The sequence below is a fragment of the Haliaeetus leucocephalus genome, unplaced genomic scaffold, assembly GCF_000737465.1.
Source record: "Haliaeetus leucocephalus isolate CR32 unplaced genomic scaffold, Haliaeetus_leucocephalus-4.0 Scaffold339, whole genome shotgun sequence".
Taxonomy (NCBI): Eukaryota; Metazoa; Chordata; class Aves; order Accipitriformes; family Accipitridae; genus Haliaeetus; species Haliaeetus leucocephalus.
Window position 1 is genome coordinate 22259245 of NW_010972775.1, and position 25856 is coordinate 22285100.

General features: G+C 37.5%; 1 protein-coding gene across 4 annotated transcripts in view; it reads left to right on the forward strand.

The window, feature by feature from the left end:
- The window catches only part of MAP2K5 (mitogen-activated protein kinase kinase 5), a 141047-nt gene that overhangs the window by 10853 nt on the left and 104338 nt on the right, over window positions 1-25856 (forward strand). For 3 of the 4 annotated variants that reach the window (XM_010572110.1, XM_010572111.1, XM_010572112.1), the window contains exons 3-8: window positions 2553-2620; window positions 7483-7552; window positions 11135-11175; window positions 11905-11972; window positions 14693-14741; window positions 19792-19856. In XM_010572110.1, the coding sequence (XP_010570412.1) occupies window positions 2553-2620; window positions 7483-7552; window positions 11135-11175; window positions 11905-11972; window positions 14693-14741; window positions 19792-19856 (361 nt within the window). Of the gene's footprint in view, window positions 1-2552; window positions 2621-4532; window positions 4740-7482; window positions 7553-11134; window positions 11176-11904; window positions 11973-14692; window positions 14742-19791; window positions 19857-25856 lie in introns of those variants that run through there. The other variant, XM_010572113.1, reaches the window with a different exon arrangement.

The following is a 25856-nucleotide window of genomic DNA, read 5'->3' on the forward strand; positions in this document are numbered from 1 at the left end:
CTTCATTGTGTTCACTATTCTAACAGCTGCTTCTTCAGCTTTTCTTACTCTGTTACACACTGCAACTGGGACTTGGGTTTTGGCCAGGTAGCAGTTTTACAACTCCTCCTCCTTTCTGCCTGAAATGTTTCCAGGCAAGGAAGCATTTGGTTTCAACTCACTAACTCTTCTTAATCTTTTCATCATTCATGACTTGCTGCAGGCTGGTAACCCTAGCAAGTAGTTTTAGCAATCTGACAGTTCACCAGTTAAATTTCCATGAGACAAGGCTCTTGTAGGACATCGCTACGCTACCTAGTTCCTCTTCCAGCTTCCATGTTTCCAATGTCCCATAGCTCTCTTCCAGTACATTTTTGAAGTGTAATTCTGAGGTTTTTATTTTACTTTTTTTCCTTATTATTTCTCTCCTGTTGTTTTGCTCTCTCTTCTGCATTGTTTTGCTTTTCTCTTACAGCCTCAGAATTACCTGCTAGGTTTTCAGAGGCAAAATGAACAAACTCCTTTTCTCGGGTAACTTTAATTTGTTGACTTGGATCTCTTCCCACATTCTTGAGCAAGAATGAGTTTTCATCTAGGGACACAACGGCACTTTTTGATGCTGATGTAATACACAGGGACTGTGATTGTAGAGAGCACGTGTATCAGTTAGAGCACCTCTATAGAGATGGGGGGGACAGACAGACAAACTGCCTCAGCCTCTGCTCGCATCGTGAGCTGGTCAGGAGCAAACCTGCTCCAGTCCCAAAGCCGTGTAAATGCACTCGCTCATCTCCATGTCCTCACCCTTTGGTATTTAACAGGTGTTTGAAATGCGGTGTGTATGTTGCTCCTTGGTTTCCCAGTGCATGATAGCTTGGGCAGAGTGCTTTTCTTTCGTAACCATACGACTTTCTGACCGGCCTGCTTGCAACTTGGAGCACAGGCAGAATTGTTCTGGTCTGTCCGTCCTCGTGTATGTGGACATGTCCTGACACACTGAGCCCCATCACCTTTCAGGAAGAGGTGGGTGTCTCAGGCCTTTTAAATATCCCAGCTCAAATGGGCCTGTGTGGTTGAGATTCCCCACAATAGATGTTTTCTGGCCAAAAAGTCATGTGAATTTGTCAGCCATTCTTTGGTATCAGTTGGATATTTCGTGGTTGTTTTATTTTCAAAGAACTCCCTGTCCAAAGGAAAAAAACAAATGTAAAACCAACGTGCTTTGTTTTTGTTTTTGTTTTTTTTTTAATAAGTATCTAAGGAAGATATTTAAATAGCAGCAGGCAAAAATTGGAGACAGATCATTAACCCCTCCCTTCTCCCCAAAGCTAGAGCAATAAAAAGAAATTAACATTTTGTAACTGATTTGGAGGGGAGGGGTCTGTTCCATTCATCTGGTGACTGGTGCAGCTCTCCCATCAGTGAAAGTGTACGAGCTTTTCATGAGGACCAGGGCGGGAGAGGATGGGGTGGACACTGCTCCCATCTGAGCGAAGGAACCGCACGGGGTGTCTCAGCAACTGCGGCTTGTGACATTGGAGCGTGTTGTTGTACCAGCTGGTGCTAATGGGGGGGGACTGAGCCCCCTGGTAAATCTGCACCTGCTGAATCCCGCCATATGTCTTTTGGAAAGTCTATTCCTCCTTCAGATCTTCATATTAATAATTCTTTCTGAATGCCTTGCTCTGCTGCAGCCTTTTCGAATCTTGCTCCCTTTCCTCTGGTTCTGTTTCTACAGCAGCCTCTTTCATTATGCCAGAAGTGCCTCGTCTTTGCGTTCGTGGCTGTGCCTGAGCCGTCATCACAAAGCCGTGATTGCCCGGTAATGCTGCTCATGCCTCCTGCCTCCTCTTCACCCACAGTTGCACTGCGAACAAAGGCACAGACTGGTTTTGCTCGTTCACAAACTTCTGCCTTTGTCTAAATCTCTCTATATAAACATTGCAGATTTGTGTCCACTTGTAAGTTACTGGTTTTAAGTCAGTGTTGCTCTGTTGTGAAGAAGCAGAGATGCTTGTGCATTTGTAACAGGGATGGGGGCAAAGGATTGGGAGGAGGCTGACATGGGGCAGGTGAGTTGAGGTAGAGTTGACAGTAAGACTTAGAAGGCTTTAGTGGGAGGAAAACAGTTTAATTTTTTTTTTTTTTTTTTAATTTCTAGTAATTCTGATTAAAGAAACCACCAGAACTTAACTCCATCTGGGAGGATCAAAGCACACTAAGAAACTTTACTTTCTGTTTGCTGTGTCAAAAGAATACCTCGGTGGGTTTCAGCAGCGGGTATTATACTATGTGTGAGGCTCTTGGCTTCTGGAGAGGTTCTGGCAGTAAAAGAACTGTTGAGAGCAAAGTTTTGAGCGCTTTGTTCGTGCCCCCTTTTTAGATGTAATTGTAGTCTTTGTTAATTAATGTTTGGAGTCATTATACATTATTATTTCAGACTACCTGTGTAGTTGGCTTATACATTCTTCATATTTTTATTTGCTTGTAGAAGTTCAGGTAAAAACCTTACATATTAAAATTGGAAATGTCCTTCTTCCATTGTTCATGAATGTGATACATTTCTTTGTTAGATGAAGATGAGGATGGTGATCGGATTACTGTTAGAAGCGATGAAGAAATGAAAGCCATGCTATCTTATGTAGGTACAGTATAACAAATGCTGATATTTTCCATGTTTTTCAGTTTGTTTGTGTATTTTTGCTTGTATCAAAGTGTTAACATAAGCTGCAGTGTTCACAGTACAATATTCCTGTATTAAGTGTAGGTGTTTAAAAACTATATCATATGAGATATATGGACATGCTTGACTTTTTTGGGAAAAAAAGACTTGTACACTTACTGATCATATCATAAACATTAAGAATAATGCATCTTAATGACTTTTGCATTAGGTATAGTGCAGGCTAAATGGACTATCAATTTCTTGTATTTTTTATGCAGTACTTAAAGTAACGGCTCATTAAAAATGAACCCCTGGGCTCTAAAAATTTTTCAAAATCTACTTTCATCTGGAGAGTGTTTCACCCCTCCTAACAGAAGAGTTTCATTGTAGCTGCAGGCTCAATATTCATAGAGGATTTAAAGATGTATTTTCTGGTTTTTAATATGAGATGTGTGTGTCTGTGTGTGCCTTTATATACATAGATGTGTGTAAAATATACCCGTAAATATAAAACGTGTCTACAGAAATAAAGTATGCAGTTACTTATTGAAACAAAATAATTTGAGTATAGCTTCAGTGTATCTTTCACGTTGCAGATGTAAGTGGAAAAAAAATAATTTAACTTTTCCTTTCAAATTAAATTGATAAGCAAGGAAGTAACAAATGGGTATTTGCTCTCTAAGCCAGATGCAATGCTAGTTCCTTGTAAAGTGCGCTTCTCGCTGTACTTGGAGACATTAACTCGGAACGTATCGGAAACAAGCCCTGTTTAGTACCATTCGTAGGTGGTTTTGGTGGGACTTAATGACTTGGTTCAGTTTAGTCCTCCTCATCAGTTCCCGGTTGCAGAGGAAGCAGAGCAGGGACATGCTTGGATCACCTACATCTTGCCTGAGTCTCTGCTTAATGGATCCCTCTTGGGCATATATTCTCTAGTGTTTGGCAAAACAACGTAGTTTTGTTGTTGTGAATTTAGCACATAAACACATCAAATGATTGGTGTTTCCTGTGAAGGGGGCTCGTGTTTTCTAGGCTCCAGGAAGGCTTCCTCAGTGAAATTCTGATCCTCTTGTTACCTGCGGAGGTTGTACTCTTTCTTGCCTCGTGAAGGCTGTGGTGGACATTTGTTGACTGGAAGTCTGTTAGCAGACCCTGGTTCAAAGAGATTTTAGTCATTGCCTATGACTTAATCCTGGGGTGAAAGAAGTGCAGGTTCCAGATGCTGGTGATTGATCTCTGTGAAACTCGAGGGATTTATTAAATAAGCCCCTTTTCATGTGCAGTTTTCTTTCCAGAGGAGGTGAAACCATTGTATTACAAGTTTGATATTAAAGAGTGTAAGACAGATGTGTGAAAGAAAGGAAGAAAAATCTGCTGTAGTCAAGGGGGTTTTGTGCTTGTCTGAGGTTGGTTTTGTTTTGTTTCATACAACTAGATCACTGACGATGCTTCCCCACTGGAATTCCTTGTGTTTCTTGATTTTTTTCCTTATAAAACGTCTGCCATTTTTGCTGTTAAACTGGAAAACTTGCATTTTCCTGGCACAGTCTTACGATTAATCATGCCTTTGTAAGGTCATCTTTTTGCTATGCTTCCAAGCTTACTGTTAAAGTTTCAGTACATTAGAGTTATGATTACTCAACTCTCTGCTTTCCCTTAAAAATTATGGGATGTCTGTAAATGACTTCTTTCTGCTTCAGCAGCTTTTCTTCTCTGAAAATTTTCCCTTTGGTTTTAAACTAGTTTTCTATTTGAGTGTTGCATTGATGGTTTAACTTTCTAACATCCTATAGGTGTCATTTTGGGATATGTTTATAAGAAAACAAATGTTCTTAGCCTACAGGAAAAGGAATGAATCTACTGTAATCTTGAAGAATATACTGGGGAAGAAAAATACTCATTTTTCAGTATTTAGAGGCCTGCAACAAATATTTGGAGGATTGAACAGCTGCTAAAATATTTCTGGGAATTTTGACGTGGTGCAGTTTGCCTCCAGTTCTGCTAGTATTCTCCAAAACCAAAGTGAAATATTTTCTTTCAGTTTAAGAACAACAACAAAAAATATTCCCTGAGAATACAGATCTCTTCCATGCAGGTATGACATTATAATTGGGGAAGATATTTTGAATCATGCATGAGCTCTTATGTTCAGGTTCTTTCGTTTCTGAACTTGACAGTAAGTGATTTCAGACAGTTCTGGAATTATTTTACAGTATGCAGAAATATTTTGTGTTATGCCTATGCAAATATTGTGGAATGGTAAATAAAATTATTTTTCTGTTGTGCATTGCAGTTAATTAAAGACAGACATTGAGTAGCAGTGGAGTTGCACTTTAGTTGTTGTCTTGTATCAGTATAAAAAGGCAGTAATTTTTTTGACAGCCACTGATTGGAAAGTTGCTTGCAGCTTTCTGAAAGCAAGGGGTACATGCTCTGGATCAATAAGTGGCAAATTTTCCATTAAAAAGAATACCTGAACAATGTTCCAAATAGCCACTGGCATCTTAATTTTCCATGGAAACCTCAAATGCTCATGTGTGGAGGACAAGTCATTTTCAGACAATTTTTCCAGACTACTTGTTAACAGTTATTGCTGTCCCAAAAGGTTGACAGCTTACATGATTGATATTTCATTTACTTGTCATCACTGTTTGAGTAATGGAGAGGTCCATGCTTGGTTTTTTTTTATTCTCTCTCCCTCTGTTTTGGGTTGCTTTTGGTTTTGGGTTTTTTTTTAGGGTAGGAAACAGTCTCATGTATGTTTATTTTAATTTATTATTCTGGAGAGTGTGTAATTTAAGTTTATACTGTGTATATATATGTCTTCAGGTCATAGAACACCACTAGTAAAATAGTAATAAAGAAGTTTGTTTTTCTTAGGCAATTTTGGCCCCCAGTGGAGCAGGAGATTCTTTTACAGCTCCATAGCTGTTAGGTACTGGTGACACATTTTTATGAAGGGATATGGGGACATGGGGGAGGATTTGGCATGTTATTCATGACCCCCCTGATACAAAATAAGTCTATGGGGTAGTTCTGGCTCCTGAAAAACCTTTTGATCATTTCAAGAGTGGGCTTTTGTAATGAATAGCTTTGCTCTGTATAAGCACAGTGAAAGCATGTGTCACGCAGTTATTTAAGATGTGGATTTATACATTTGTGCACTAATGTGAATGAGATGCCCCGCTCAAAAATCTTGTGGTGAGATTTTAATGAGGGAAATGCTTTTAGCAGCAGGCATTATACTAGATGTACACACAGGAGGTGGGGATGGATGGATCCTTAAACCCTCAGCAATTTTCTTTATATCAGGTTTGGTTTGGTGTTTTTTTGTTTGTTTGTTTGTTTTCACAAAAAGGAAATTTATTCCTGTTTCTTGACATGAATGCGAAAAACAAGCACTCAAACTTCTGCACATAAATTGACTTTGTCCATCTAACACTTGCTTACTAACGTTCACATGTTTAATGCCATTGTAAGAGGAAAGAAAAATGTTTTGTAATGTTAGGTAGTTAATAAACTTTCGTCTGTTTTAAGTTACATAAGTAAAAAATGCCTGTGTTACGGGAAACCATTGGTGTGAGTGAAATACATGTGTTTGATTTCATAGAGACTTAGAATTTTTTTGCTTGTTGACATCCATTCTTGCCAGTTTGAGTAATAGTATCACAAAATGCTGGTAACAGTGACATGCTGAAGTCTTAGACCACACTCGGCTGGTGAGAATTAGCATGAAAGTCAGTGGAGCTACACTGATTTATGCCATGAAGATCTGGCCCACAGCCAGCGTGTTTTCTTCAAAGATGTTTGGTGATTGCAAAAGAAATGTGCTTTGTGATGTGCTTTCAATATTTAACACATCATGATGAGAGATGTATGGGTTATAGACAGTAAACTTGTAGCAAGGTCTGTCTTCCTGCCCTGGCATTGTGTGGTCGTAATGTTAAATGTCCTCTCTGGTGAGTGCTCACTGCTTCTCAGGAGTGAGGGTCAATTAAAAAAGGCTTGTAAAGATTTTGATTTATTTATTCCAAATGTTTATTTCTTGATTTAATGCCACTCCTCATCCACGTGCCACTTCTCAGGCTTTTTCATACCGCATTACATATTTTCTGTTGTCTTGGGTCTTGATGGTCTCAGATACTTTTGCATACCTTTTTGTCCATTCTTAGCCTTTCTTTACCAGTAAACTTCCTCCCAGATCACTTGTAGCAGTTGCTGTGGAGTCCAAGGTCTCAGTATGTCTGCAGGAGCTTTCTAGTAACACTGTTTTGCATACCCTACTGTGCATTAAATTTGTATGCTAAGGGAATGCATGACATCTCCGCTTATGTGAGATGTGGCCCCGACTGCCCTGACTGTGCTTCATCACTGCAAATTGTTGGGTAGGTTCCAGATTCTTTTCTCCCTTGGAGTTTTCCTAATTGCACAGTTTTTGACTATATTTACAGCATTTCTTTGTTTCCACATTTGACTGGTTTTCCTGGCTTCTCCAGGTGTGGCAACTGCTGTGTTTGCTGTAAATGTTTCGTTTGCTCACTCTTCTGAAGCATTCCAAGGCTTCAGGTGGGCCTGAAACTTGCTTAGCTGAGCCAATAACGGATCCCTGTGCTGCAGTCAGTCCTGTGCTCGGTATCGCAGCCCTGTGCTTATGTTCCTCCATGCCACTTTATTGTGTGAACATTGCAAATGGCAAGAAAGCATTCTAAAGGCTGAAATGTACTATGGCAATTTAAAAAAAAAAAAACCACAAAGCAAAAAACATTGACTTAAACAATCCATAAGTGTTCTTACTACTATTCATACATTACTGAGTAATCTCTTTAATCTCTTTGCAGTATTACTCCACTGTAATGGAACAGCAAGTAAATGGACAGTTAATAGAGCCTCTACAGATATATCCAAGAGGTAATGCTTAACAAATTCTAATCAACAATGATGATATCAGTAAACTGTTTCATCAACAGTTATGTTTTCGGGAGGTTTAAATGCACATAACATGATGTTTACCTCTTAATTTGGATAGAAGAATTCATTATTGTGGGGAGTGTAGTGAAAACTACATTTATTGCATATAAAATAGCTAATTTACTGGAGTAAATTAGGCTAACAAGATTCAGTTTGCATAGTGCATATTTATGTACATTTAAAAAACTCATTGGTGATGGTTCTGCATGTATTCAAACCAAAGCAGATGAATAACTTAAGTTTTGGATACTTAGGAAAATTGGGGTTTGTTAAGATCTTTTAATGTCATTAATCAGTCTAACAGACTTGGGGAAATGTGACTGTCATTGTTCATTTTGAAAATGGGAATGTGTCTGTCACAGAAGCTCTATGCGTGACATATTTTATTTGAGATTTGGGCACTTCATGGTATCAAAATGATCACTACTACTTTAATAGTTCTCCTGAACAGGGAAAGATGTAATCAATTATGTGGGTTGAGGCAATTAAAAAATAGGTCATCTACATCCTGAACAAAAATCCGTAGACAGCTAGTTAGGTTTTTGGGAATGCACCGCGCTCTCTGAACTCAAATAATGGCTAAAAAAAGACTTAATACGTTACATAATTCCGCTGATTCATTCAGATGCTCTCACTATCTAGTCTTTGAATCTCTGATTCTTAATTGATGAAACAGATAAGGTTTAAATTCTCCAAGTAAATCTCCCAGCAATAAATTAATTGAAATAATTAAAAATTAAGCTCTTCTCACTTAACTGATATTATACAAATAATCATACTATGAGTTTCCCAATTAAACATTCTAGACTTCCATTACTTACAACTCTCTGAAGTTTGAATTGGGCAATTAACCAACAGCCTTCTCAAACACATGCTAATAAGGTCTCAAAAGGAGGCTGGGTTTCCTGGTAGTTTAGTATGCTGCTATGGAAAAGAGACTTCAATTCAAGGGGAATATGGAGATTTTTTTATTTTATTTTTTTTAATGGGTCAGGCTAGCAGGATCTGATTGAGAGAGGGACTCCCAGATATTTGAGCTGTGGGACTCCAGAGCAATCAGCAGTTGAGATCTGTTCTCATGATATGAGTACAAGGACAGCTGTAAAGAGGGAAGCTGTCTTCTGCCTCCTCCCAGGCTGAGATGGGAGGTGCTCAGCCTTTCTCCTGAACCCCTTTCTGTAGAAGGCCATTTAGTTACTGACATACACTCTGTCTAAAACCACTGACCACCACTTGCAAGAAATAAAGTGCTATGCTTTCATGTGGCTTGGAGAAACTGATACAGTGGATGACCCTAGTAGGTAGAGAACCCTTCTTGGAAATACAAGGCAATTAGATATATTTCCCCTTAAGCAAACAGTTCAAGGAAGTTATGACAGGAGGTGCTCAATAGCTGGCATGCTTGAGTGTTTAAAGGGATGTTTTGAAATTACAAATTGGGCTTAACCTCCTTTTAGATTCTCCTTTTGGGTTGTTCCTGAAGAACCAGCCAAGTAGACTCCTATTTCTGCTGCTGTCTCTTTTTCTATTTGCTTTACATCCAAGGATAATCTTTGACTACAGATTCAGAATTCATCTCCAGGCTGCTGAGGATACAATCCCCATGTACTGTTTCTACATTTTCACCATTGGCTCAACTACACACGTTTCTGCTGGGTGTTTCCTCTTAGATGGCTTTAAATTGCTTCAGAGCTGAGTTGCTGTTTCATCTTTCCAAATCACCTTCTTAAGACATGTATTCTTTCTAGATTACAGCTTTAAAGCTACCCTGCACTCCCTTTGTACCCAGACTGCCTCTAAGTTCTGCTGCTGCTCTTCTGCAATATCGAATAAAATGTGCTTCCCTGCATTTTTTTTCTGTCTTCTTGTCCTGCCTCTCTAATGAACATCCCAAATTTTGTTAGCACAAGCACTTTTCTTTCATGCCCTTTTGGCCATGTCTCTCTACGTACTGCAGTTTAAAGCTGCATCAGTAACGTGCAGCTTTTCTGCCTGTAATTTAAGGTTCTCCCTTTTTAAGAGCTTTCTTTGCAAGCCCAATCTTCCTTTGAGTCCTTTTCCCTTTCTGCCTCTCTTACTTCTGAGGAAGCCTCTCAGTTGCTGTCTCCAGTCAGCTTCTGGAAACTCCTGTCTTCCATAAAGCCTGCCAGCAGTAAATGTCTTATGTGCCATCCTGTGTTACCTTGGCTGTGCTGTATTAATTTGATAATTTAAAGGTCTTTAAGGGGAAAAATTGGTATTTTGTCTATTTTTTAAAAAAATGCATTGTTGCAGTCTGGGTAGTAAGAGCCAGAGTTCTTTTTTTATACTGAAAATAAACCTCTGTGTATGCATATACATAAACAAGAGTGTGTGTGCATACACACACATGTATATATCTCCCGTCTGTGTTATATATATCCCATAAAAAATACTATTCTTTTAATATAGTGTTCAAAATGTTGATTTTAATCTATTGGAAAAAAATTAATATGCTTATATGTATTTTAGAATAGTTTATTGGTTTTTTTAGAATAGTTTATTGTTTTCTGGGTTTTTTTTTAATGACCACAGTATCATAATATTTTTCTTCTTTAAGATGCACATGGTAATTTCTAATATCATTTAAAGGCACATGGCCTGGCCCTAACCGATGTGTTTAATAACTATCATCTGTGTCCTTCTGACTAATAAATAGTTCTGTTTCCTGCTGTCAAAAATTGAAATGAAATGCATGTGCATCAGAGAAAGAGAAAATCAAATTCATCCCTCCTCAGACAATCAATCAAAAGTGACAGGCCCTTTAACATACAATTTGTAGGGCACTGTAGTTTTAAAATGGGAACTGTCTGTAACATGTAGCTAGAAGCCTTTGTGGCTTTAACATTTGACAAAAGCACATCCACTGAATGGAAGAACAAGGCAATATATAGTTTGAGAGACTTGAGGAAAATACTTTCTCCTCAAGCAGCATGTCCCTCTGTAAATCTAGACATCGTAGTAAGATGCCACATTTGTACATCTGTGTCCAAAATGTGGCATTTTGTATTGCATTTATCCAGTATTTGGTTTCTTGAGACTGACATGTTTTTGCCACATTTAAAACAAACTGTTTGCATTTGACAATATGACTAATTCATGATGTGTGGCAGCTGATTCCTTTAAAATACATCTTGCAAATATTTCTGTTAAATGCCAGAAAGAATACAGCATGTGAAAATAATAGTGACATAAGATTTTAATTTGAATTACAAGAAGAAGCTGATAATTTAAGCCAACAGTTCTCTTGATTTTGATGTGTTTTAAGCAGAAATTAGAATTTATATTACATGGTGTCAGAAAGCTCTTAGCATTTATAAATGCTCACTCCTGCAAGTTAAAAATCCTGGTTCATAATTCCCACTCTGGGTCTTGTGAGGCACTTTTCAATCATTTCTCTCTGCTAATTTTGGTGTCACCCTCATTTCTTTTTAAAAGATTCATTTTGAGCAAATTTGTAAATGGCCCTGATGTGTTCTACAATTTAGTCAATTACTGTTTCAGCCTGCAAGCCTCCTGGGAAACGGAACATACATGGCCTGAAGGTACGAATTTCAATAATTGTTTCAGTAAAGTTAGATGGATTTGTAATGCTGTGTTCCACTTATTGAAATGTCAAATAAAACTGCACTTTCTTGAGCTCTGACAAGCAGATTTTTTTTTTTTTTTTTGAGGGTGGGAGAAGGATTCATCTGCTGGGTGTTGGCTGCAATATCTCTATATACAGTTTTATTAAAAATGGAATTGCCTTCCTTTTTGTTTTTAACCTCTGTTAATAAGGTTCCTGAATTTTAATACTCAGTTTATCAACTAATGCCTGCTACTACTTCAAAGAGTTTAAAAAACCTCACCATATTAGTTTGATTTCAGTAATTTATCTAAGTGTGGAAGGCACTGCAATGAAATTCTTTTAGGCTGTTTGATTCATTCAGGTATGCTTATTGCTTCTGTAATCATACTAATTTTGAAATGCAGAAGGCTATGAATATATTAAATGATTGCTTAGTTTTTAAAATGAGAATAAATGGTGGACATGTAATCTCTTTTTCTGTATTATTTAAGTAAGCATTTAAGATATAAAGATAGTATATTGTAGTCCATGAATTATATAGCCTGCTAACCTACATACAGGCGAGACCTCAACCATCGGCATGCCTAGCAACAAGCTAATTAACCTTCATAGTGAAATGAGAAATTCATGGCAAATTACAGGTTAATTAGAATAGTGTCCTCTGAACACAAACGACTGATAAAGATCCTTTCCCTGCCTGCAGGTAAATACGCGAGCAGGGTCTGCTAATAATAGCAGTTCGGCAGTCTCGGATTCCCTTCCAAGCAATAGGTAAGAGTCAAGAACGGAAGCATATGTTTTGTTTTGTGTTCTTTTATTAAAACAAAATGGAACCTTGTGCGCGGTAGTTACCAATGATAAGCTTCATGTTGAATAACTTTTTCAATATGACTACTGGGCACACTGGATTGAAGTGAGGAAGACGAAATTACCTTGATTCATGGATGTTGTTAGACTCGTACTGCTGGTTCTTCAGGAGAAGTATTTTCTGCTGAAAGAAATAAGTCTTTGCTGGGTATTTCAGATGGTTTTGTCCTTTATAAAGCATTGAAATACTGTTTGTGGGTGAGCTAATTTGTTTTAGGTGATCTAATAATCACTGTCTATGGCAAGGTCTGTATGTTCAGGTCTTTGTTGCTTATCTCATTCCAGGATTCTTTGATTCTAAAATTTGATACCTGATTCAGTAGGTTTATGATTGTGGGGTAAGATTTTTGAAACATCTGAACAGCTTAGGTGCCCTGTTTCATACAGTTTCAGCACAGTTTTGGAGACCATCTCCCTTATCTTTCTTTTTAGATTCCAGTCCTAATTTGAAAAGCCATATTAAGATCTTAAAATGCAAGAGAACTCCTTCTCTTTTTTTTTCCTTGAGATCTGGTTTTAAATACTGGAGCATAAACTCCATTTTATTATATGAACTGTTACAGGAAGTCATTATACTCAATACTGATGTTAGAACAAATAAACAAAAAACCCTTATGTATTCTTAAAAGGAAATAAGAAAAGTCTGGATCCATCATCTTCAAATAAGAGCGTACTTGAAACGTGGGAATAGAAGTCTCTGGAGGTCCCTTTCAACCTAAATTATTCTATTATTCTAATAAGCATATAATACTACATTTGTCTGTGCATCAGCATGCTGCTCCCTTTTCTCTCCGAGAGCATTTTGAAAAGAAAAATTGACGAAGATGAACTGATCAAAGACACAGTCATACTGCATTAAGCGTGTTCAGTCGGTGACGTGTCGGTACCCGTTCTGGCAGACACCGCAAAGTGCTGCAGTGGTGGGACTGTCCCACAAACCCTGCCTTAGTGCGGTGGGAGTGATGTGACATGGTTACCTGTTGATGAGCAGGATGCCACCCCACATGGTTGGCAGCAGTGCTGGAGTTGTGCTACAGTGAGTAGCCCAGTTCAAGTACCACTAAAAGCAGTTTTGATTTTCCCTTTAGTGTCTTTGCTAATGGAGGAGATAAGAAAAGAGAGCCAGTACCCTGGGTGAATCTCTTCTAGCAAAGTTTGTCCCCATCCCTTGGGGAAGGTTTGCTGTCTATTGCAATGGTGAAGATCCTATCCAAGACTGTTTACAGAAAATAAATCTGAATGTCTTTATGAACTGCAGTCCTCCTCCCAATCTGTCATACCACTGAACTAAATAAAGCTCCTTTTTGTCGCTGTTGTGCTTTGGCTTTCAGTACTTCCTGTACTTTGAGCTTGTTCTTAAAGTGCATTGAAAATGAGGCTTCTAGAAGATTCTTGTCACCTTATTTGGTGGTTAATTGCCATTCCTTTTCCGAAACCTTCTGCACTATGAGTTTTGTTTTTGAAGTAATTGAAAGTCTCTCTTTGTTTCATGTTCACAAATTGTTAGTCATGAAAGATGACAAGATCAACTTATGTTTCCTTGGAAAACTTAATTTTTCTTTAAAGTAGTCGTGGGAACAAGAGGCCTATTAAAGAACAAAGACACCAAATATGAAATCTGTGTTTTCACTGTTCTTGTTAATAATGATCTGTGATCAAGACACGTGCACATGCTTTCAAGAATATATTATTTTGTACTTTTTTTTTTTAACTTCAGTAATAAGAGCAGAATGTGTCTTTGAGATTAAGTTTTGCAGACATATTGCTACCCAGGCAGTTTGTTGTGTTGAACGTACAAGGAGCATAGTTTGTCAGGAAAGGAGGTGAAGCAGTACTTTGTGAGTGGGTGGAAGTAGTTTGAAGCCACTAATAGTTTTACCTACAAAACACACCAAGCTGATAGTTGTGGTTTGTTCAAGTTCTCTTAGTAGAAGAAAATAATAGGGGTCATTTTGCTTAATGTAAGACTAGTGACACAGGAGTAGTTTCTCCTGAAAAAGCATAGGGACTGCAGCAGCAAGTTGACCTGGAATGGATACACGTGGCAATCTGTACTCACCCACCTCAATTTGGGTATGTCCCTGAGATGCCTAAATCAGGAGTTGTACTCACCTGCTCACCGTGCTCCAATCTAACGTCAGTTGAGGTAGTGAGGCATCGTTGATGGCATACCCTTCTGTGGCAGATTTATAGAAATTATTGAGGGATAATGGCTTAAGGGGATTTAAAACAAGATAAGGCACCTGAAAACTAGATATGAACCTTATTTTCCTGTTGTTTTTTGAAACGCTTCGTTTGTGAGGGTATCTTTTTTTTTTTCTTTTCTTTGAACTGACAAACAATAGGTTGTATCTCAAAGGGTAGTATAGTCAGGTATCTAAAAAAGCTAGTTTGTAAAGGTGAAAAATATATTGATTTTCTTAAATGTTCATTGTTTCTTCATTTCTGCTGTCTGCAGTTTGAGGAGTAGCTATACTGAGTATCAGTCAGCATTGCTAAAATTAAATCTATTAGAATATGTAACCATGAACTTAACCTGTTGGTTTGTCGTTTCTTATGGTTTCACTTTATTTTATAGAGTGAAATGGCAAAGTTATTAAAAATAATTGCCTCTTATTTTTCAGCTTAAAAAAGTCTTCTGCAGAGCTAAAGAAAATACTTGCAAACGGCCAGGTAGGTGCACTGAATTGAGTCTTGGCTACACACACGTCTTGTTTACTGCCTAATACTGCAGTGATTGGCATACCACAAATAGGTGGAGAGATGCTTACTGCTCATTTAGTTTTAATGTGTTCTTTTAATACAGAACTGGAGGGACCATGAAAACCTTCATGATATGAATGAGTTATGTGTCCTGATTTACTTTGATTGGCATAGCAATTTGCTTCCCATTTCTCCAAATGTGCTAATCAGATTTAGCTCCAAATAGATTGAAGTACCTCACACATGTTGCACTGCTGCCACAATTTCAGGGAAGAAAGTTAATCAATTTTGAATAACTAAGTCAACTGCTCAGTTAGAATGACCTTCGTATTCTTTAGAGCAGTAGATACTTAAATATTTAGCAGGTTCTTGCAAGGAACCGCTCTGTACTATTTGGAATCTCCTTACATTGTAGCTTCTTAAAAAACAAACAAACAAAAAACTAAAACAAAAAAAAACCCAAAGTTGTAGAAAGCTGTCTTGTTACTTTCTCTTCCTGCTCCAGGCATTCAGATTCTGGCACCCAGGAGTGAAAGGTTTAATGTAACAATTGATGGACAAGTGGATGTTCTGGACAGACGGAGCAATCATTTCTTACCCATTTTGATCTGAATGTATGGGCAGGCTTGTAGTAGCGTAATGACATTAAATATACACCATTAAATTAAACTACCTTAAAAGAATCCCAGATTCTTCAGCAGCAACATAAATATGTTTTAACGTTTGTCATAGTGAAAGCCCTTTGATAGCCTTGGAGGCAGGCACCTGTCCATTGCGATCAAGCTTGCCTATTAGGCTCTATTGACTGAGACATCTGTGTCACTGCAAATAAAAGACTCTTATTGATTTTCTTAACTGCTGTTCACTTCCCCTCCATGTTTCGAAGGTTGAAATCTTAATTATCTCAGATGCGTATTCAGTGCCTTCACACAATGACCTCTCCAAGCCTCATTGGCATTTCATGAATCAAGTAGTTGTAGTTGAGCGTGTCAAGAAGATAAAGGCTGGTCTTCATGCTTGTCCTTCAGTATCACCTGTAACATTGTGGTCTAATAGATGAGAGTGCCCCTCTAAAATGTGAGTCGAACAGCCCGGTATTGCAACCTTGCCTGTTTGGCACTGGATCTTTTGAATACAGCTTGGAAATGTATTTTTAAACTTGTCAGCATTGCTTACGTGCAGACTTAGTTTAATATTCACAGATTCCTACCAGGTAAATCTGTTAATGTTTCAAAGTTATAGCTAAACAATATATTTTTCTGGATAACTTAAAATTATGGAAGTACCAGCAGCATGCTTCTGAACCTTTAAAATGAAGTTGATAATTGCTCCAATATTACTAATTTTTTTAAAAGTAGAATTACTGAGCGTGAGTAAAAGCTACCTTTGTGATTGAGTCCATAAGCTGTATTTGGCATTTTAATTGTTCTAAGTAATAGAAATTAGTATTTTGTGTGCCCTGCAATAGATTGTTACAGATTTCTTTCCTGCGTAGTAGAATTTTAGAAAGATATAAAGGAACCAAAACTCTTACTATGATATTAAAAAATGTTACTTGAACCCATTAAAAAAAAAAGAAAATTCAAAGTAAGTTTTAATACTATTTTATTCACCCTGCTCTGATAGGAGTTACACTGTTTTGTCGAGAGAAAATGCATTTTGTTATGCTGCATTGTGTTCTGCAACATTTGGTCACAGATCCGTAACTGGAAATACGTTTTTAGTTGTAACTTTAACTTTTCCCCCTTTTGGGGGATTAAGTCACACTTATCATTACTTAAATATGGGTTGGGTTATTATTTTTTATTATTTTTTGGCAGTTTATGCTTTCAGGCATTCATAATGGTATTCCTCTAGTAGTTTCCATTTAGGTTTAATAAGGAATTCATATTAATCATTAAAAGAAGGGGACATGATTCTTCAAGATAATCAAATATTGACAGGTTAGAAATAGCTTTCTGCCTAGGTTCATTGATATAGGTGATGTGATATAAATATTTATTTCTTTTCTGTCACTCAGAGTAAATGCCACCAATTGATTCAGCATTGATATAGTGTCAACAGTTCATAAGAAACATTTGACTGGCTTGTGTTTTCCGATTAGTCTCTGCTCTATAAAGTGGGATTTACTAAATCTCTTCAATTGTCTGCTCATAGAGTGTGACTGCTTTCTGAAACCATTATTGCTTCGATTCGTGAAGCAAAGGTGTGACTATAGGACTTTGCCTCTGTCAGGCCTCTACATATAAAATAAGGATTAATTGAGCATTTTGTTTTTAATGATTTACAAGAGATAGACACTGATTTCTATCAAAAACAGCGGGTATAAGCAAGGGATGTTTTGTTTGCTGATCCGTAATTGAAGTCTGTTTCGCTTTTTTCATTAATTCTGTTAATATTGGCATCCAATCAAACTTGGTTTTGCAGGTTTAATATTCCAGTCCTTACTGTCGAGTTCATTGTTATTATGTTATCATTTTATGATTGAGAATCCAGTTTTCCCAGTAAAATAAATAAATCACCACATGTTTTGGCATCTTTATTTGAGCCAGTAAATCACACTTTATCTCTCTACCGGTTGCTGGCAGATCCTTGCTCCACCCCAGTCTTCCTATTTCACCCTGGGTTTCTGGTTGCTCCTTTGTGCACAGAGACAAGAAATGGTGCTGGACTGGCAGCAGGCGCGAGCAGTGCGGCATCAGAGGATGGAGCTGCTTCTCTCTCTGGCTTTTAGGGAACGGTGTGAAGAAAATACTCTGCTTTTACCAGTTAGCAAAAAGCAGGAGAAAAGAGAATACGCTTCATGTCTGGTTCTGCTCAATTTGTTGCTTATAACTTGTGTAACTACAAAAAATTCTTCTTTTTTCCCCCCAAGAAGCAAAGATACGAGTATGTTCATGGCTTTGTGGATTCATTTAATTTCTCTTAAGAGTTTTGTTTAGAAGAACGTTGCTGGGAATATAGGAAAGAGATGTTTGTCGTTAGCTCAAAGACTGGAGAATTAAAGTCTTCCAGTTTAGAAGACCGGAACTTCTTAAACACAGTGTGTGCTTTAAATTAATGAATACTGCAGTCTGAGAGAAATTATTTTTAGCGCAAGGGATCCAGTGTAGATTCTTTACGTATTTTAAAACCCATTCATGAATTATTGCTTCTTATGAGGTGTCTTTTTTTTTTCCGCTCTTTATTTGCATTTTCTGATTGATGCAGTAAGCAAGATAGCTTTCAGTAATAAAATAAATTTTCATTTTCATCATAAACCTTGATATTTGAATGGGACATTTCATACCCTCTGAAGATACCTGGCCCAGGTTTAACGACAAATGGGTAATAACGTAGAGTCAACTTCTGCTTTGAGGTATTTTGAATTTTCTCAGAACTTAGAGATTTTAACCTCACCGGAAGAAATGCATAGAGGAAAAGTATTTCCTATGAGAAACAAGCATGCTTTTTATTCAGGTAGTGAAAGGAAGGAACACAAATTTGGGAGTTCATCATTTCTGTCCTTAAAACTTATTATTTTAAGTAAGTTAAATATTCCATTTTCTGTTTGTTAAGACATGCTGAGTATTGACTCTTTAGGGCATTTCAGCTTGTTACTATTGCTTATTTGTTCTATTTGAAGCCAGGGGCAAAGTTCCTCTTATCTTCACTGACATCATATGGAAGGAGATGCTTAAACATGGCTTAGTAACTGAACGGCACATGTCCCCACTGAATTTTAAAAGCCATTTCAGAAGTTGGATAAATACAGATAGTTAGCTTATGGCGAGCTCTGTGTGGCTCTCACCATGGTGCTTGTGGTACTTGAAATCGCTAATTTCAAGCTATCTCAGATGTGTTTACGTGATCTCTAATCACATTAGTGATAGCAGACCAGACATATCATTAGGAGGTTTTTGGTGCCTTTTAATACACAAAAATGACAAAGAGTCTTTAAGCAGCCATGCCAACTTATGTAAAATGTTTAACATGGTATCCCATAAAATAGAAATAGTTATTAGAAATGAATTAATGTTTCCTAGGAAAACACCTTTTAAAAATGGGACTTGCCCAATCTCATTTACTACTTAAAATGATCAGGCAATGAGGGAGATCTTTTTGGAATAGAGAATGCATACAGTCCAGAATTTATTCTGATTAAAACATTTATTTTCAGGTATACATGTGCGTTGCAAAAATGTCTTCAGTAATTTTTTAATTTTTATTTTTAATAGGTAGTTTAGCTGGAAAATCAGTATATGTATTTGTACAGGAGAAGGTTGAACTGTAGTTTTATATTTGAATTGCTCATTCAGCAATATAATAAGTTTTTATAAAAGCCACGTCAGATCCCAAATTCCAACATTTGCAATCAGCAGTGCTTGTATCAGGCTTCTGTCTGAATAACTGAGGATACTGTCATATCTGGAGAGTTGTCCTAGTGAACAGAAAGATTGAGGCAAGCAATTAGTTGTGTATTTCAAGGAAAATTATTTTTATTGGATAGCAATTCAAGACTATTTTTTTCTGAAGATTTGCTTTTGTTAAAAGGTATATAAATTGAGCACTACGAAGCAATCCTACTGACAGAACTGTCACTCAATTAGTATCAATTATGCTGATTCCAGAATAAATCGTAAACTTTTCTAGCCATACTTAAGATGACAGTTTTCTGTTGGATTGTTTCCATTCACCTCCAACTTTGGCTTTGGCTATGTGCTGTTCTGGAGACCCTTTTGCTATCAGTATCTGTGACCTGACCCTCTTGAGCTATATTATATCATTCCATTTTGACACCTTTTATCAAACTTTAATGAAATGACCCAGGCAAACAAATTGTCATTAAACTTTCCATCACTTTGTCCCTTGGTATCGTCTTTTATAAATTGGACAGCAAATGTTGTATTGATCTTCTCGTTCTTGCAGCTGAACTTGAAATGACCCAGACTGCTTGTTGTTTATGGCCTAGAGTTGCTTTTCCTTGACATTTCCATCCACAGCATGACATCTCTTTTGTTTTTCTTTCTTTCTTGTGGAGATGAATGAACAAGACATACGGTATCGAGACATCCTCGGTCATGGCAATGGAGGCACAGTCTACAAGTGAGTGTTGAATTTCACTTAAAATTTTTGAAAATAAGATTTAACAGCGCTTTTTTTTTTTTTTTTTTTTCCCTTCATATTTGTATTGAGTTGTAGGTGGGCCATTGCTGCTATGCAGAAAAGATTATAAAAGAAATTCTTAATATAAACTTTTTAAGAATTCTCTTTACATATTTACAAGGTATCTGCTCTTGGGTGCTGTGAGGGCTGGTGCATTTTTATTATCTTTTTAATGCTTAGTTTTGAATCCCTCCTGGGTAACAAGTTAATGGTTCACAAGTGGAACTTGAAATGTCCTGAAGCATAATGAATTGCCTTCAGTATTTGCAATGCCATTATTCTTGCTGGCTTACCACGCCCTGTGCTAGCCCAGTACTGAGAATGACACCAGTGGGATGTGATGACACCATTGCTCTGCCTTTCTCTGTCAATTCAAAATTAGTAAATACCCCTTTCACTGTTGCAGTGACTTGTCTCCCTTACGAGCAGCTTCACACACAGGCTGATAAATATATTAAATGATAAACTCCCCCAAATTTTGGTAGTGAAGCTTATACCCTGCAGCCAGTATTAATTTTAATATTATAAAGATTATAATAGCAGAGATACCGTTTTCTTGACAGGAAAGTCTTTCTCATGCATAGTGCAAAGTTTAAACTACATAATGTAATATCTGGTACTTAATAGTCTGCAGTGGTGTATGAAAAATATTCCACTAGGAATTAAGAAATCCATACTTTATAAGAAAGCCCTGAGGGAGTAATAAAGGTTTCCTCCAGAGAGCTATTTACCATATACAGTAACCCAGCATCCCATTATGATTTTGTTTATACCTTAGACATTTTAACTTTGATATTAACATTTTTTTAAAATGTTTTAAAAGCTACGGTGCATTTAGTTTAGTTTCTAATTGGCAGCCAACATTGCAAAATGACTCTCCTTGCAGAAGATTTAATGAAATGAACTTCTAAAACCTTAAAGGAACAAATCCAGTCTTCGAATGGACTCTTCAGAAATCGGGTTAGCCTTGTAGATGGAATGTAGTTCAGAAATCTCATTGACGTTCTCTTGTAGAAAGATATTCCTAGACCAAGAAACTTGCAGAAACGGTATTGTTTTTTTACTTTATAATAAGAAAGATTTGAGAGAGGGGTTGAACTTTACAGCTCAGTCAGTGACTTCTTGGTGTTTTCTGCTTTAGAGAAGGTTGCTTCCCTTCTCCGTGCACTGATAGATGCTCTGGGAGTGATGTGGGTGGAAGAAGCATCACAAAGGAGGGCCACATGCTCTGGTCCCTGTGGAAGGCACTTGAGGCACAGTTAGGGACAAGGAATAAATATCCCACAAAGTGATGGAACCCACATGTGTCATTGTTACCCAGTTCTGGGTCATTTTCTTTAGAGAAGTAGCTGAAATGAGGAGCTAGCAATTTGAAATCATGAGCAGCGTAAGAATGGCCATACAAGGTTGTACCAAAAGTCTCTCCCCTTCATCCTGTGTCTGATAGTGGCCAAAGTCTAAGGAATGTAAACCAAGGCAAGTGAACGTGTGCTTTGCTAAGGTTTTTGCACTGAGGCTCTGCTGAACTTAATGTCTGTTTGGCAATTTGCACCTGCCCTACTCACAAGGAACAGCTCTATTCCACGTTTGCTCTGTGTGCTTAGTGTGTACAATGATGCAGTGCTTTTAGGTGGTATAAAAATATCTCATTCTTTTATAATGTTGCCACGTACATAGTACATATTTCACATTTTGTAGAATTCCTATGGAAAATTCGGATAAAATGCTGTGTAAAGCCAAACTTGCACTTTTTTACTTCTGTTTGTATTTCTGAAAGGTAGTATAGTTATGTGCCTGCTTTTTGTTTAATATTTTTACAAAAATATTTTTCTCTTGTGATGAATACTACTTTATTAAGAGTTTGCAGGAGCGATGAAGGAAGACAGATGTGAACACTTGAGGTGCAGAGGATAATAGTGCAGGAGGGAATGCATAATACTTCTGGCACTTCTACATTGACTTGCTGCATTGTGTGGGCTGATGCTGTGATCTGCTTCATTAAGTGGTTGAGTGTTGCATTTGCCTGCAATTTGGGAAAGTAAAAAATTTTACCTGTAAAAACATGAGCCCTCTTCTGTGTCAGGGAAATATTTTTACCTTTCTTCTTCCTTTTTATTGCATTCATATTTTAAATTAGCAGTTGCAGTGACTTCACAGTATTTTCTGCAGTGCAAGTGTCATTCTGCACTGCTCCAGGGAACGTGCACCATTTTTACATGTGGATATTTTACATATTCCTGAAGTTTTACTTTCTTTGCAATGCAAATAATAGCAGGATATAAATATGAAATAGAGTTTTCTCCCCAAACTGGCTTCTAAGCTATGCATTCCTCTCAGATCTTCCTGACTTTGTTTCTTGGTGCGTTGGATTGAAGAGTTGTACCAATTCACTCTTTCATCCCTGAAGAGCTGCTGGCTGCTGTTGTTGCAGGGAGTTGGCAGTAACCATGTGGTGGTGATGTGCTTCGGACAAAGCACAGACAGAACTTCCTACCTTGGAGCAATTGCCTCTTTGTAAAAGGGAGCCTGTTCTCCCTCACCAAAGGATCATCTGTGCTACACAAGCCAATAAGAAGTTGCAAAATGGAATACTTACAGGTAGCTGGATTGCACTAGTCATAGATAGCAACCCACATATATTTTATTCCAGTAAATCAATAAACATTTGTCAAATAAAATTAATTGCAAACGTTTGACTGTTTTCCTTTTCCAGCATTTCTTGCTGTTGGTTTGTTTCAGAAGAGGCTGTGTGTAGTATTGATCTGAATCTAAAGAATGAGTGTGTCTATGTGGTATCTTTCTTTCTTTCTAGCTCTTTATACTAAGTCATATCCATTATGGCAATGATATATTATCAGCATTTAACAAACAAGATAGCGTGTCGCAGGTCGCTGAGCAAAAATTTTCAGCCTCTCTTTCCATGTGAATTAACTACTATTGAAATAGTTTATTGAGATTGAAGTATTGATCACTTTTCATGCTAACCTTGGCCTAAGGGAGAGAGAAGAGGTGTTTTTGTTCTCTTTGGAAGACACTATGTTTAGTTAGAAAATGTATTTCATTTATTTGGGTTCTTTACAGCTGCAACTGTTTTATTGCTTGGAGAAGAGGTATCTTAGCTTTATTTTTATGACAGTATAATTATACTTTAGAAATACACTTGATTACTGTGTGTAGCAAAATTGTTCCAGTATATTGGCTTGGCCAATATTGCTATACAAACAACTTTTCAGTCAATTGAGTCTGGTAAAAAAATCAATACTTTATAGCAATATTTCTAGTGAGAACTTGCTGAATCTAAATGTTTTTCCTTTTCTAAAAAGAAGGGGGTTTTTAGTTGTTTGACTTCCTATTTTTCCCCTACCTTTTAGTACACTATTTTCTTAATTAAGGAATGATAACAATTATAGAGTTAGATATGGCAAAACCAGTTAATTATTCTTGCTTTCTGATTGCTTATATTTTCAAAAATACATGAGAACATAAAAATAATCCCAAACTGTATATTCAAAAAGTATCTTTGAATATACAAACAATCAGAAAGAAAGAATTCTTCCACTGGTGCATAGTGGGCAGTGTGTACCTTGTCTTGAGTAAAGATTGTCAAGAAAGTGATGAAATCTGCCATAACATGGACTGAAAGCACGCCTGTATCTTTCTCCTCTGTTTGCCGGTCCTTATAGGTAGTTTACATCGTTAACTGGGATTTCCACTTTTCGTGGAGTATCGTTGAGTCGAATTTTTTTGAAACTCTCAGCTGCCGTTATTTCATGGAGGTTTGACCTGACAAGAGGGCCCTAAGACTGTTACTCTGGTAGATGCATGACCTTCCAGCTCTGTGACAGGGTTTCTAATTTTTTATCAACTATTTTATAGAAGCTGGTAGGATGGAGAATGCACAGTTTGAGCTGTTTCACAGCAGAAAACTTCTGTATACCAGTACATCTATTTTATTTACTTAAATTGCTTTTTTTGAAAAAATCATTCACAGGTAGGTCCAAAAGACGTTTAAAGTATGTGCTTCTGTGCTGCATCTTTTAGCTCCATCATTGGCTGCAGAGCTCTGAGACTGTTTTGGTAAGATTTCTCCTTTTTACTTCAGTGAAAGAAGGTTAACATTTTGGTTTGTAATGGGATGTATACACTCTGCCAGCTAGTCTCAGGAGTAGCTACATTAAATTATTTAGACCTAAAATGCTTAGTTGTATATGTTTTGAACCTAAGGATTACAGAGTAGAGGTATTTATCTCTGGCAAATAATTACTCGGTGAAGTCTCTTCTCACATGGTATATCTAAAGTGTCACGATTTCCTTCCTTTATGTACAAGCAAAAATAATATTTTTCTCTTATTTCATATTTTTAGTTTTTGCTTTGCAATTGTAGCTAATGAGAAGTGAGATATTCAAGTAACTGTGTTTAGGGCATGGTATAACCTTCTGTGTGCCTGGGTTTTTTTAAAAATGGGTGTTGTGTATGATTTGTAAATCTTTGGATTTTGTTAGAGGAGTCTTCAGCAGCAGCAAGCTGTAACACTCTGTATACTGAAATAAACATAAAGTCCCAATGATGCTGTAACTAATTTGTGAAGCTACCTAGTATTTGGGAGAGAGGGAAGAAAAGGGAGAATCGGTTATCATCTTAGCAAAATGCTGTTAAACCAGACGGCTTCACTTTAAGTTGAGTAATTGGGAGAGAAGTGGCTGTTGATGATGTACCGCCCAGAAGAATTGTATAGCTAGGGAAAATACAGATAAACGTGGAAGCTTAATTTGTTTGAGCAATTTACTTGAGCAATTTTGCTGTTCTGTTGAGTTGTACATTCCAGCATATGCCTGTTTCTTTATTCTCTGTCTCAACCAACCTTGGGGTGCCCCATTAGCACGTTAAACATAGCGCATGGCAAGACAGCTGGAAAGTTGCTATCTCTTGCAAGACAGCCTGCAAACGGTGCCTGGCAAGTGTGTTGCAGATCCTCTAACATTACCAGGGAAAAAGCGATGTCAGTTCTGGAGTGAGGAAGCTGGAGGAGATTTAGCGATGTTTGAGAGTGAGGGAGGTGGAGGTGATTTAGCTCTACTTGGAATGGTGATGGAATAGCCGGAGTTTATCATTGCCTTGAAGAGCTTTGACTCAGCAAGATTTGCTCCTTCTGGCTTATCCCATGGCTTCTAATGCAGGACACTGGTGCTGTCATGAAGGAGGTCCCTCAAGAGGGTTTCTATAGTCCCAGTTTGTTCTTTAAAAGCGGTAATCATCATGTACCTGAAATGTTGCGGGAAGCCAGTCTAAATCTAAGCAGAGCTGTTGCTCTCCTCTGTTCATTCGTTTCTGTATTTCTGTATGAATATGCAATACAATGACAATAATTTGCCTCTCTTCAAAATACTTCAAAGATTATTTGGGCCCTTTTGCAAAGGAGCTAGTGTCATCCTCTGCACACGGCAGAGGGTAAATGGAGACAGAGAGGGAAATTATCTTCCCAAGACAGAAGCAGGAACAGAGCCCATCTCTGCAGGTTCCCAGCCCAGAGCACTGCCAGCTGACCCACGTGGCATCGTCAGTATTGTATTTCCAGGGGAGGTTCTCACTACACATTGCTTGTCCCAGCCTCGTGCTTGATGCAGCTCTGAAAAAAGGAAGTACAAGCAGGTTCAATGTTTTGTTTGGTGTTAAAACAAATCTGTGGCCATGTGAAGTCTGAAAATCGCATCTCCCTGCATTCTTGTGTTGCAGTTGTGGAGGCATTTTCCTTTATTTCCTTTCCCAGGCTACATTCATTTTCTGTTTCTCTTGTTTTGTTTTATTTTTAGTCACACTGAAAAGCATTGGAACAATAATAGCTGGACTAAGTTAGAAATACGCCACCAAATTTCTGCATATTATCATTGCAGTTTAAACAAGACTGACCAGTGATTGCTGTTCACTTGTTTCTTTTGACC